Source organism: Eleutherodactylus coqui, chromosome 5, assembly GCF_035609145.1.
Source record: "Eleutherodactylus coqui strain aEleCoq1 chromosome 5, aEleCoq1.hap1, whole genome shotgun sequence".
Lineage (NCBI taxonomy): Eukaryota > Metazoa > Chordata > Amphibia > Anura > Eleutherodactylidae > Eleutherodactylus > Eleutherodactylus coqui.
Window position 1 is genome coordinate 11,062,563 of NC_089841.1, and position 14,042 is coordinate 11,076,604.

General features: G+C 52.3%; 1 protein-coding gene across 2 annotated transcripts in view; it reads left to right on the plus strand.

Annotated features, from left to right (window-relative positions):
* Window positions 1-388: 388 nt before the first annotated feature.
* The window catches only part of ARID3C (AT-rich interaction domain 3C), a 130,013-nt gene continuing 116,359 nt past the window's right edge, over window positions 389-14,042 (plus strand). Inside the window, exon 1 of one of the 2 annotated variants that reach the window (XM_066602306.1) lies at window positions 389-620. In XM_066602306.1, the coding sequence (XP_066458403.1) occupies window positions 582-620 (39 nt within the window). In that variant the 5' untranslated portion in view covers window positions 389-581. The remainder of the gene's footprint in view (window positions 621-14,042) is intronic. The other variant, XM_066602307.1, reaches the window with a different exon arrangement.

Sequence of the window (14,042 nt, forward strand, 5' to 3'; positions counted from 1 at the left end):
AGGGGGTTACTGGTGACTACTACTCCCCCTATCCCCGGTGCAGCAGCAGTGAGGGGGTTACTGGTGACTACTACTCCCCCTATCCCCGGTGCAGCAGCAGTGAGGGGGTTACTGGTGACTACTACTCCCCCTATCCCCGGTGCAGCAGTGAGGGGGTTAGTGGTGACTACTACTCCCCAGCAGTGAGGGGGTTACTGGTGACTACTACTCCCCCCATCCCTGGTGCTGCAGCAGTGAGGGGGTTAGTGGTGACTCCTACTCCCCAGCAGTGAGGGGGTTACCGGTGACTACTACTCCCCCCATCCCCGGTGCACAGCCCCCTCCCTCCCCTGACGTGCAGCAGGCGGGTGGGACCTCCGCGGGGTCGGCTGCTGCTGCTGCTGCTGCTGCCTCTTCTTCACACTAACACTTGTTGCAATGATAAAATGATCCCGTGAGGAGGCGAAAAGCTGAAACCAGAGAGAAGCAGCGGGAGCGGCGCGGGGAGACAGGAGCTCAGCTGGCGGCCGTGGGGCGGCTTCTCCCCTCCGGGCTGCTCTACCGACTCGGTTTCGCTCCAGTGTAGCCGCGCCGGGAGCAGCATGGTGGATAACGCCAGTGTGGCCAGCAAGTCGGCTCTGGTAAGTCACCGGTCCGGGGTGCGGAGGGACCGGGCGGACTACGGGGGGTCCGGGGTGCGGAGGGACCGGGCGTACTACTGGGGGACCGGGCGTACTACTGGGGGACCGGGCGTACTACTGGGGGACCGGGCGTACTACTGGGGGACCGGGGTGCGGAGGGACCGGGCGTACTACTGGGGGACCGGGCGTACTACTGGGGGACCGGGGTGCGGAGGGACCGGGCGTACTACTGGGGGACCGGGCGTACTACTGGGGGACCGGGGTGCGGAGGGACCGGGCGGACTACGGGGGGACCGGGCGTACTACTGGGGGTCCGGGCGTACTACGGGGGGACCGGGCGTACTACTGGGGGTATTACTGGGGTACTCGGTACGGGGTGTACTACTGGGGTACTTGGTGTACTCCTGGGGGTCTGGGTGTACTACTGGGGTACTTAATAAACTTCTGGGGTACTTGCTGTACTTCTGGGGTACTGAGTGTATTATTGGGGTACTGGGTGTATTACTGGGATACTTGCTGTACTTGTGGGGTACTGGGTGTACTCCTGGGGGTCTGGCTGTATTATTGGGGTACTGGGTGTATTACTGGGGTACTTGTTGTACTTCTGGGGTACTGAGTGTATTATTGGGATACTGGGTGTATTACTGGGGTACTTGCTGTACTTGTGGGGTACTGGGTGTACTACCTGGGTACGTAATGAACTTCTGGGGTACTGGGTGTATTACTGGGGTACTTAATAAACTTCTGGGGTACTTGCTGTACTTCTGGGGTACTGAGTGTATTATTGGGGTACTGGGTGTATTACTGGGATACTTGCTGTACTTGTGGGGTACTGGGTGTACTCCTGGGGGTCTGGCTGTATTATTGGGGTACTGGGTGTACTACCTGGGTACGTAATGAACTTCTGGGGTACTGGGTGTATTACTGGGGTACTTGCTGTACTTGTGGGGTGTTTGGCAGTCTATATCCAGGGGTTATAGGTGTATACAGGAGATCCTGAGGGTCATGTTCTGGGCTTTACTGTATATGGGGGTCCTATGTGTATATGGGGGTCCTATGTGTATACAGGTTGTGTCCCTGGGTACAGGGGGGTACTGTGCAGTCCTGGGTCATATTGTGTATATGGGGGTCCTATGTGTATATGGGGGTCCTATGTGTATACAGGTCGTGTCCTGGGTACAGGGGGGTACTGTGCAGTCCTGGGTCATGTGTATATGGGGGTCCTATGTGTATATGGGGGTCCTATGTGTATACAGGTCGTGTCCTGGGTACAGGGGGTACTGTGCAGTCCTGGGTCATGTGTATATGGGGGTCCTATGTGTATATGGGGGTCCTATGTGTATACAGGTCGTGTCCTGGGTACAGGGGGGTACTGTGCAGTCCTGGGTCATGTGTATATGGGGGTCCTATGTGTATACAGGTCGTGTCCTGGGTACAGGGGGGTACTGTGCAGTCCTGGGTCATGTGTATATGGGGGTCCTATGTGTATATGGGGGTCCTATGTGTATACAGGTCGTGCCCTGGGTACAGGGGGGTACTGTGCAGTCCTGGGTCATGTGTATATGGGGGTCCTATGTGTATATGGGGGTCCTATGTGTATACAGGTCGTGCCCTGGGTACAGGGGGGTACTGTGCAGTCCTGGGTCATGTGTATATGGGGGTCCTATGTGTATATGGGGGTCCTATGTGTATACAGGTCATGTCCTGGGTACAGGGGGGTACTGTGCAGTCCTGGGTCATGTGTATATGGGGGTCCTATGTGTGTACAGGTTGTGTCCTTGGTACAGGGGGGTACTGTGCAGTCCCAAGTCATGTGTATATGGGGGTCCTATGTGTATACAGGTCGTGTCCTGCGTACAGGGGGGTACTGTGCAGTCCTGGGTCGTGTATATGGGGGTCCTATGTGTATATGGGGGTCCTATGTGTATACAGGTCGTGTCCTGGGTACAGGGGGGTACTGTGCAGTCCTGGGTCATATTGTGTATATGGGGGGCTGTGTGTAGGGGGTCTCAGTTATGTTCTGTATATGGACAGCAGTTACTGCACTCACCTGGCTCCTGTTTTGGGGTGCTGCCTGTATACTGGGGTGATCTGCCTATAAGGAGGGCTGCCTATACATGGATGACAGATTATATAGGTGCCCTGTGTTCCCAGTTGATATTCTGGACTTCTATGTACAGAAGGGGGGCTCAGGTCACATTATAGGTCTCCTTGTAACATGACCCGGGCTCATGTTCTGGGGTCTTGTATATTGCCGGGCTCAGGTTCTGGGGTCCCGTGTCTGTACAGTGCTGTGTACATCCGGGGGTCTTGTATATTGCTGGGTCATGTCCTGGGGTCTTGTATCTGTACAGGGGTTCTTGTATATTGCGGGGTCATGTCCAGCGGTGATCTGCTTGTATAAGGGTTACTCTGTACTCCTGGCTCATGTTCTGGGGTCCGCTGTGTCCTGAGGGTCTACAAAGCCCGTCCAGTCTCCCCAGGCTTGTATTGTGGGTTCACATGTATTCATGGGTCACCTTGGGAGAGCTGCTTCTGTACAGGGGGTGCTGTGTATTTCGGGGGTGCGGCACATCTGTACAGGGGTCCTTTGTGCCTGTATACGGGATGATGTGTATTTCTGGGATGCTGCATGTCTGTACGGGGGTATTTCTGGGGTGTCTGTACAGGTGTCCTTTACAGGGGTGCTCTGTATTTCTGGAGTGCTGCATGTCTGTACATGGGTATTTCTGGGGTGCTTTGTGTTTCTGGGGTGCTGTGTGTAACCACTATTAGGGTTACAGTGTATAAGCCCGTGTGCACTTTATGCCCCGTGATGCCCGCCTGCCGCATGATGCCCGCCTGCCCTGTGTCCCCTCTTATCTATTAATTTGTTATCGCAGCATTATATACATACTGGACTGGTCAAAGATCAGGTATGGCGCCTCGGCGCCAGGTGAGCGCTCTACCATGTTAGTAAACAGTGCTCCCCCTCCCCTGCACCCCCCAGACCGCACATATATGTGAGTCCTCACCGGCTCGATTCCGGGAAGTTCAGCCACAACTTTATGGGTTGGACACTGAAGTCAAACAGTCGGCCGCCGGAAAACCGGAATCAGAAGGAAGATGAAACGACTTTATTGTCGAACCGCAAACTGCGCCGCAAAATAAGAAGTCCCTGTCTGTTACCCGAGCGGCTCGCCCGCCGGCCCCGGTCACCCTACATAATTGGGGTCGCCCGTCTTCTTCTCGATGTTTCCTCTTTTTTTTTTTATTCTCAGATCTTTAATTTAGTTAAATTGTGTTAATGATTTTTTTTCCATGGCGGATCGGCACGGTCGCAGCGCCGCATTGATTTACAGCGTCCGCTGGGGATTGTCAGCTCTGTAGCCCAGAGGTTCCTGGTAATTAAAATAATGAATTCCATGGGATTAGCGCGCCGCCGCTGCCAGCTTACGTCTCACCTGCGCTCCTCTCTGAACAAACGGACATATTAATAGAGGCGGTTACTGAATACCGGAGGTCATCCTCCTCATCCTCGCAGCTCTGATGGGCGTTGTAGAGCTCAATGTCAGGTGGAGGCGCTGCTCCCGGTCAGCCGTCCCTGATGGTCAGGCTCCAGCTGAACTTCTCATTTCTGACCCCTCTCCTGCTCCTACGGCTCCCAACAAGAGGACCCTGCCTAATCTGTACGGAGCGGGGACCTGATTTGGTGCGTTTTTTGGCTGGGGGTCACGATGCTGTAATGTGCGACAGATTTATGTCACCAATGGATGATAAGTTAGTCATATCCTTGAATATGTCTGGAGGCGCGGAGTCACTTCGCACGCCGTCCGCCACTGAAGTGGGATTGCGGCAGGTTTTGCGACTTTTTAAATCTGCCTATAAAGCTCGTCTACCCGAACCCGGCCCTCCGCCCTTCAGTGTAAAACTGCGAAAAAGTCACAAATATTAGAGCAAAACCCCGAAAACTTGATAAATAAGCCCCGCCCTTCTCCATAGTTGTGTTTTTTTTGTTCTTTAAACACCATTTTCCTCCGTTTTACCAGCTTGAGTTTCTCTTCTCTGCATCCGGATGGCGGCCGGCCATTAGCAGAATCCTAAATCCTTACACACTAGATTGGCGCAGACTGCTGCTCTGGACACTGGCGTAAGTACGGTGCTGCTGCCATGATGTGCGCCAAATATATTAAGAGCCTCTTAACCCCCTGAGTGGCGGGTTTCCTACCACCCTGTCGTGCCCACCAGGGCAGGTTTTTTAAAATGGTCTAATCATTGAATTTCAACTAATTTTGCAGTTGCGTCTCAAGAGCCATAACCTTTTCATTTTTCCATTGACATGGCCATATGAGGGCTTGTTTTTTGCGGGACAAGTTGTGATTTTTTTAAACGGGGGGGAGGAAAAAAAGAAATGGGGAAAAAAGAAAAAAGGGGCCATGTCATTAAGGGGTTAAATAATGCATTAACTTCCTTCTCTGGGTCATTGCGACGCATGGATACCACATGTGTGATTGTATTTTTGATTTTTTTACCAAGTAAAGGGAGACAAGTGTTTTTATTATTTTTTTTATAATTTTTTAACTTTTTTTTTTTTTGTCCCTTTAGGGGACTTCCACAGGGACCCATCAGGACCCCCTGATCACATTCCGGGGGTCCGATGGTGACAGCCCTTTACATGCTGCAGTGACAGCCCTTTATATGCTGCAGTCACATAGACTGCAGCATGTAAAGGGTTAACACAGCAGAGATCGGAGGTCTTCTCTGATCTCTGCTGTAAGAGCTAGTACCTAGCTGTCCTCTGACAGCCAAGCACCAGCTCTCCCTGCCACAGAGACCATCGGCTTGCTTATGACAAGCCGATGGTTCCTATGGCAACCTGTAAACAAAGCAGGAGACTTAGAAGCAGGAGATTGCCGGCAGATCGGCAATATCTTCTGCTGGTTTTTCAAAGCCCTTGCTTTGTTCTCTGTGGGTCTGTGCAGGCAGAGCACAATGCACAGCTTGTGGCATTGTGCTCTGCAGCTCCCATAGTGATACATAGCCTGGAAATCTTCCGGGCTATATCGCTATGGGCAGTGGAGCTCGTCCCGGAAAATTTCCGGGCATGCCACTCAAGGGGTTAACACATGATGTGCCAAAGCTGAAATCTACACCAACTGCCATCGCTGCTAGATTTTGGCATAAATTATAGTAAATCTTATGCCCCCCCCTTCCCCCGTGATGCTAGGCCCCGCCCACTCGTATAAAAAAAAGTGTGGAGACAGCATTTGGCACCTGTGTCGTTATGGCAACCCTTGTACACCAGAATTCCGGTGCAAGCTGGACAATCCATGCTCACATTGGGTTATTTATTGGGGTGTCTTTGGGTGCAGGCGGGTTTTACTGTCTTTTGCGCAGCACAGCGCGCTCCGGCTCCGGCCTTTTTATTTTTAAATTTTTGGTCTGGCGTTTTGCCAATACAACGAAAAACGTGCGACTAAAAACACGAGTAAAAACCACCGGCGTGGTCCAAAAAAGGCAAGAATAAAGACTGTATCTGAAGGAAGCCTTAAAGGGGCGCCGTCACCCGGGAACAGTACCATAAAGTTATGAGGTGACAGGGAGGCGGGGGTATTTTTTTTCTGTGTGTGTATATATATATATATATATATATACACTCATTGGTTTTTTGCGGTGTCACCCAGTGCAGATCGGACTCTCCCCAGGTAGCTGTGTGCGCTCTCCCATATCTCCCATAGACTTTTGTAGGAAAGCGCACACTCAGCAGTTTGAAAGAGTTTGATTCTCTGCCCCGTACCGGGTGACAGCGTCAGAATGAGGGAGCGGGTGAGCATACAAAAAATACCCCCCCCCCCCCCCACTCCCTGTCACCTCCGCTGACAGCACCATGACTTATGTTATTGCCCTGTTCCGGGGTGTCCCTTTATAATGGGTTATAATGAAGTTGATGGAAATCCCATTAACCTCTTGCGGTGTTTGGATATACATATACGCCCTCCGGTGTTGGATGAAGCGTGATCGGAGGCGATCCCACTGCTCACACGCCAGGTACCGGCCATCTTTGACAGCAGCATGTGAATGTCCTGATTGGCATTTGGGGTTCTGAATGGTCCCTCTGCGATGATAATACGAGGGGCTGTGCGTTTGTCATGGCAGCCCGGCGTCCCCCACAGCTAGCCTGTGTCTATGTCTGTCCTAATAGAATGCTGGCAGAAATACTATGCACTGCAGCACTGAAGGATTGCAGTATATGGTATAAGCCGTCAAATAATCACAGGTTGAAGTCCCCTATGGAGATAAAAAAAAAGGAAAAATAAGTAAAGTTTTTTAAATTCTAAATAATAAAGGACACTAAAATGTCAAAAAAGCAAAACAAACAACCCCAATTTAGACTGCAGCATCCGTGTAATCTATTCTGCACATGAGTAAAGGAAAAAACCACAATGCCAGAATTGCACTTTTTTGGTCGCCCCGTCTCCTAGAAAAAAAATGCAATAAGTGATCAAAAGGTTGTATGAACTCCAAAATAGTGCAAATAGAAACTACAGGCAGAAAGCCGAGCCGGGCGCACGGCGAAAGTGCGATTTAGTTTTTGTTTGTAGCTCACTTCGCCCAGACATTCGAAAACGTTTTTCCGTATATAGAACCATTGAAAAATACAGCCCGTCCCGCAAAAACAACCGCAGACGGCGATGAAAAATACAGCCCGTCCCGCAAAAACAACCGCAGACGGCGATGAAAAATACAGCCCGTCCCGCAAAAACAACCGCAGACGGCGATGAAAAATACAGCCCGTCCCGCAAAAACAACCGCAGACGGCGATGAAAAATACAGCCCGTCCCGCAAAAACAACCGCAGACGGCGATGAAAAATACAGCCCGTCCCGCAAAAACAACCGCAGACGGCGATGAAAAATACAGCCCGTCCCGCAAAAACAACCGCAGACGGCGATGAAAAATACAGCCCGTCCCGCAAAAACAACCGCAGACGGCGATGAAAAATACAGCCCGTCCCGCAAAAACAACCGCAGACGGCGATGAAAAATACAGCCCGTCCCGCAAAAACAACCGCAGACGGCGATGAAAAATACAGCCCGTCCCGCAAAACCAACCGCAGACGGCGATGAAAAATACAGCCCGTCCCGCAAAACCAACCGCAGACGGCGATGAAAAATACAGCCCGTCCCGCAAAAACAACCGCAGACGGCGATGAAAAATACAGCCCGTCCCGCAAAAACAACCGCAGACGGCGATGAAAAATACAGCCCGTCCCGCAAAAACAACCGCAGACGGCGATGAAAAATACAGCCCGTCCCGCAAAAACAACCGCAGACGGCGATGAAAAATACAGCCCGTCCCGCAAAAACAACCGCAGACGGCGATGAAAAATACAGCCCGTCCCGCAAAAACAACCGCAGACGGCGATGAAAAATACAGCCCGTCCCGCAAAAACAACCGCAGACGGCGATGAAAAATACAGCCCGTCCCGCAAAAACAACCGCAGACGGCGATGAAAAATACAACCCGTCCCGCAAAAACAACCGCAGACGGCGATGAAAAATACAGCCCGTCCCGCAAAAACAACCGCAGACGGCGATGAAAAATACAACCCGTCCCGCAAAAACAACCGCAGACGGCGATGAAAAATACAGCCCGTCCCGCAAAAACAACCGCAGACGGCGATGAAAAATACAGCCCGTCCCGCAAAAACAACCGCAGACGGCGATGAAAAATACAACCCGTCCCGCAAAAACAACCGCAGACGGCGATGAAAAATACAGCCCGTCCCGCAAAAACAACCGCAGACGGCGATGAAAAATACAACCCGTCCCGCAAAAACAACCGCAGACGGCGATGAAAAATACAGCCCGTCCCGCAAAAACAACCGCAGACGGCGATGAAAAATACAACCCGTCCCGCAAAAACAACCGCAGACGGCGATGAAAAATACAACCCGTGGCGCAAAAACAACCGCAGACGGCGATGAAAAATACAGCCCGTCCCGCAAAAACAACCGCAGACGGCGATGAAAAATACAATTATCTGTCTTTTTTTTTTAAAAAACAAAAATTTGAAGAAAAAACCCCCAGCGTCTTGAAGGGGTTAATAGGAGACTTGATGTCTAATGGTGGGAATCCTCCGTGCTGGTTGTACCCTCCGTCTCCTCCTCTGTTTATACTTCATTATTTACGACCTCCTTGGTTGTTTTTTAGTGTTTTGTCGTCTTTGTTATACGATTTCCTGTTACTTTTGCGCCTTCTTAGTACATTAATTCCTGCGGTCTGGCAGATCCGCCCGGTGTGACCGCGGCGCACGGTGACGCCTGCACACGCACGTAAGCCTGCGATAGAATAACTATTTGTATCGGCGTTATTCAGATCAGCTTCTACGATTTTGAGATGTGAACGGTCCCGTTTTAATCCGTGTGCGTCCGTTTTGCGCCAGTAGGCGGAGCCTGCGTGTTTTTATTTCCATGTGTCAGCTGTTTGATGCCGATGAAAAATAAAAAGGCTGCAATCTTTTGTTTCCTTGTTTTTAGCGTCCGCCTAGTAATGATTGAATGTACGTGGATGTCATCTGTTCGCACGCCGTTTTGTTTTTTTGTGCAACCACTGATCTGATTGGCCCCTCTGATCATTGCTCCCCTCTTGGATCCCATAGTTAGTAGCTTCCCCGGATCCTGTGGCCTCTCTTGGATCCCATAGTTAGTACCTTCTCCGGCTCCTGTGGCCCCTCTGATCATTGTTCCCTCTTGGATCCCATAGTTAGTAGCTTCCCCGGCTCCTGTGGCCCCCTCTGATCATTGCTCCCCTCTTGGATCCCATGGTTAGTAGCTTCCCCGGCTCCTGTGGCCTCTGATCATTGTTCCTTCTTGGATCCCATAGTTAGTAGCTTCCCGGGCTTCTGTGGCCCCTCTGATCATTGCTCCCCTCTTGGATCCCATAATTAGTAGCTTCCCCATCTCCTGTGGCCCCCTCTGATCATTGCTCCCCTCTTGGATCCCATAGTTAGTAGCTTCCCCAGCTCCTGTGGCCCCCTCTGATCATTGCTCCCCTCTTGGATCCCATAGTTAGTAGCTTCCCCGTCTCCTGTAGCCCCCTCTGATCATTGCTCCCCTCTTGGATCCCATAGTTAGTAGCTTCCCCGGCTCCTGTGGCCCCTCTGATCATTGCTCCCCTCTTGGATCCCATAGTTGGTAGCTTCTCCGGCTGCTGTGGCCCCCTCTGATCATTGTTCCCTCTTGGATCCCATAGTTAGTAGCTTCCCCGGCTCCTGTGGCCCCCTCTGATCATTGTTCCCTCTTGGATCCCATAGTTAGTAGCTTCCCCGGCTCCTGTGGCCCCTCTGATCATTGCTCCCCTCTTGGATCCCATAGTTGGTAGCTTCTCCGGCTGCTGTGGCCCCCTCTGATCATTGTTCCCTCTTGGATCCCATAGTTAGTAGCTTCCCCGGCTCCTTTGGCCCCCTGTGATCATTGCTCCCGTCTTGGATCCCATAGTTAGTAGCTTCCCCGGCTCCTGTGGCCCCTCTGATCATTGCTCCCCTCTTGGATCCCATAGCTAGTAGCTTCCCCGGCTCCTGTGGCCTCTGATCATTGCTCCCCTCTTGGATATCATAGTTAGTAGCTTCCCCGACTTCTCTGGCCTCTGATCATTGTTCCCTCTTGGATCCCATACTTAGTAGCTTCCGCGGCTCCTGTGGCCCCTCTGATCATTACTCCCCTCTTGGATCCCATAGTTAGTAGCTTCCCCGACTCCTGTGGCCCCTCTGATCATTGCTCCCCTCTTGGATCCCATAGTTAGTAGCTTCCCCGACTCCTGTGGCCCCTCTGATCATTGCTCCCCTCTTGGATCCCATAGTTAGTAGCTTCCCTGGTTCCTGTGGCCCCTCTGATCATCGCTCCCCTCTTGGATCCCATATTTAGTAGCTTCCCCGGCTCCTCTGGCCCCCTCTGATCATTGCTCTCCTCTTGGATCCCATAGTTAGTAGCTTCCCCGGCTCCTGTGGCCCCCTCTGATCATTGCTCCCCTCTTGGATCCCATGGTTAGTAGCTTCCCCGGCTCCTGTGGCCTCTGATCATTGTTCCTTCTTGGATCCCATAGTTAGTAGCTTCCCGGGCTTCTGTGGCCCCTCTGATCATTGCTCCCCTCTTGGATCCCATAGTTAGTAGCTTCCCCAGCTCCTGTGGCCCCCTCTGATCATTGGTCCCCTCTTGGATCCCATAGTTAGTAGCTTCCCCGGCTCCTTTGGCCCCCTCTGATCATTGCTCCCCTCTTGGAACCCATAGTTAGTAGCTTCACTAGCTCCTGTGGCCCCCTCTGATCATTGGTCCCCTCTTGGATCCCATAGTTAGTACCTTCCCCGGCTCCTGTGGTCCCCTCTGTTCATTGCTCCCCTCTTGGATCTCATAGTTAGTAGCTTCCCCGGCTCCTGAGGCCCCCTCTGATCATTGCTCCCTTCTTGGATCCCATAGTTAGTAGCTTCCCCGGCTCCTGTGGCCCCTCTGATCATTGCTCCCTTCTTGGATCCCATAGTTAGTAGCTTCCCCGTTATCTTCATGTTCTCCTGAGAGTTGGAGATTGGCCCTGGAAGGTTTCTAATCCATATAAGGCTTCTTCCATGTTACCAGGGATGGTGTGAAGCACAGACCCAGGAGGTCGTCATCCACCTATTGATCCCTATGCTTTGATCCCAATGATGTTTTTGGCATATATGATGGAAAGCCGAGACTGAATCAACAGCGGATGTCAAAGTATAAAGTGAAGGAAGCCTTAGAGGTGATACTTGTCCTATAAGAATAATGCTATGCGCTATGAGGCAGTATTGGGGCGCGCAGAGAAGGTGGGGACACTTTATTCACATTTGTCCATCCAGTGTTGGGCCACCTTTTGCCTCCATGACTGCAGCCCCCCTCCGCGGCTGCTTTCCATCGAATCCCCATAGATGTGTGGAGGGTTTGCCTCCATTCCTGGAGGAGCTTCAGATAGTGATGGTGGATGATGGGCATGTTGGGCGCACGGATACGGCGTTCGTCCTGCTCGATGGGACTGAGATCCAGACTTTGGGATGACAATGAAGTCTGCAGACGTTCTGCTCCTCCACACTGCGTGCCGTATGACATGGCGCTCGTCATGTTGGTGGAGACATGGAGCAGCACCAGAGTATTACCACAGGGGAGGTGATGCCACATTGTCCGGGATGTCTCTGTGCATTCACTGCTGGGATGTTGTGTGCCGTCGCTCGTCCATGGTAACCCATCGCATGCAGTTCCCTACGGATGGTTCTGGTACTCATGGATGTCCAATGTCCTGTGAGACCCCCTGACCGAGGGCAGACGGGGTGTGTGATGCCTTCACAGCTCCTACAAGGCTTCATTGTCCACGTTCTGTCAGATTACGAGGTCTCCCAATGTTCTTAGCAACATAGTATAGTATATATTACAGGAAGATCCCTCAAGAGCTCCACCATGGACCCTCCAGACGGCTGCTACCAGGTATATAGCCCCCCAATAGGAGAGTAGTTGGAGGAGAGTAATGGCTGCTGGATACAAAGTATAATCTGTAGCTAGGAGCCATCGGTGGTCTGATGACCACGCATCTTCACGGGCATCATGGATGGCGTGTCTGTCAACATGGAGCTGGTGGTGGAGTGGTGGCCCTAATGAGGAGGTTCTGCACTCAGCTGTCATTGTGTTACCATCCAATATGGCGGCCTCTGCGGCGTGGTTGTAGTCGGTACTCGCTGCATTGTAGTCCCGCTGACAGCGGCTGCACTCAGCGGTCGGATGAAGACATTTTCCAGAAGGACCGCCGTTTACAGGAGCTCAGAAGTGATTTATCGCCCTTCCCCGGATCCTCCGCTGAGTGTAAAGACAGATGTGGGGGTGGAGGCCGCTGCGCTCGTCTGCTGTCAGCCGGGAGGCCGCTTATATAACGGATGGCGCTGGTCGCCAATAAGTAGTAATGGCTTCTCTGAGGGGGCGTGTACACGGGTGGCTCGCATGCGCAATTCCTGTATGTCTCGGGACGCACGGACATCGCACATGAGACGGACCCGTTATTTTACATGCTTGTATTTACGCCCGCGGTTTTTCTCGCGCAGCGGATCCTACTTTTTTTGGGTGATATTACCGTTATTTTCTGTGTGCGCAAAAAACTTGATTTTCGTGCGAAGTCACTTTTACTTTTCCAATTGAAATAGCATCAAAACCGTGCGCGCAGCGAGGTATCGCACTTGGGGTGTAAATCGCAGGCGTGATATTGGTCAGATGTCTAGACGGAAGGCTCATTTCACCCCGGCCAGTGGATATCCGCCCGTGACGCTCGGCCCGATATCTGCCGCAGCCCCAGTCAGTGCAGCACGTCTCCATTTGACGCCCGGCGCGGTCTTGGCACGCTCATCGCGTCCGGTATGGACGGATCACTTCGTTATTTCCGTAAGGCAGATTGTGCGCTCTGCGCCCGACGAACTGCCGCATGGATTTTGGGATTTCTATATCATTCAACGGAAAAATAAAAATGGCGCATAGCCGGCGCCCAACTCTGCTCTATGTGATTTGTGGCCTTACAGTGTAGATCATTGTGAGGTCCTAGAGAAGGTCACGGGGCGGGCGGGTCTGGTCATTACACATTAGTCAGCCCCTTTCCCATCTGATGTGGCTGATAACAGCGAACAGTAGATAACTGCCCAGCACTGAATAGAAGATTACAGCAATGAAGTGTAAAACTGCAGTATAAAGTCCATCCATGTGTGTGTTGTAGGCGCTGATCTTCAGGCCTGACGGGTATACATGCCACGGCCGCCCTGTTGTACACGTGACCCCAACGGGTGCAGACCCCCCCCAGCCTGTAACCATACATGACAACCTTCGGCCGGCTCCTGTATATACAGCTGGTTACATTGTAGCACATTGTGTCACATGACCGCCTCGTTTGGTGCGGAGCAGATGGGGGTCAGTGACACGCAGCAAGGGTTAATATGCGGGTGACGCCCCCCCCCCCCCCCTCCGTCAGACCGCTTATTGCTCAAAATGAGAGGTTTCCTCATATAAATCTCTCCCTAACGATGGCGGTCGCCGACATTTCATTCCACCTCCTAATTATCCAATCAATGAGCAGATTCTTATAGTGATGGATGAGCCACAGCCGCGGGGCGAAGAGTGCGGCGATACGAGGGGGGCTGCGATGTGTGATACAGAGGGGGGCCGGGAGCGTGCGGTGATACGAGGGGGGCTGCAATGTGTGATACAGAGGGGGGGCGAAGAGTGCGGCGATACGAGGGGGGGCTCCGATGTGTGATACAGAGGGGGGTGAGAGAGTGCGGTGATACGAGGGGGGCTCCGATGTGTGATACAGAGGGGGGTGAGAGAGTGCGGTGATACGAGGGGGGCTCCGATGTGTGATACAGAGGGGGTCTGGAAGCGTGCGGCGATACGAGGGGGGCT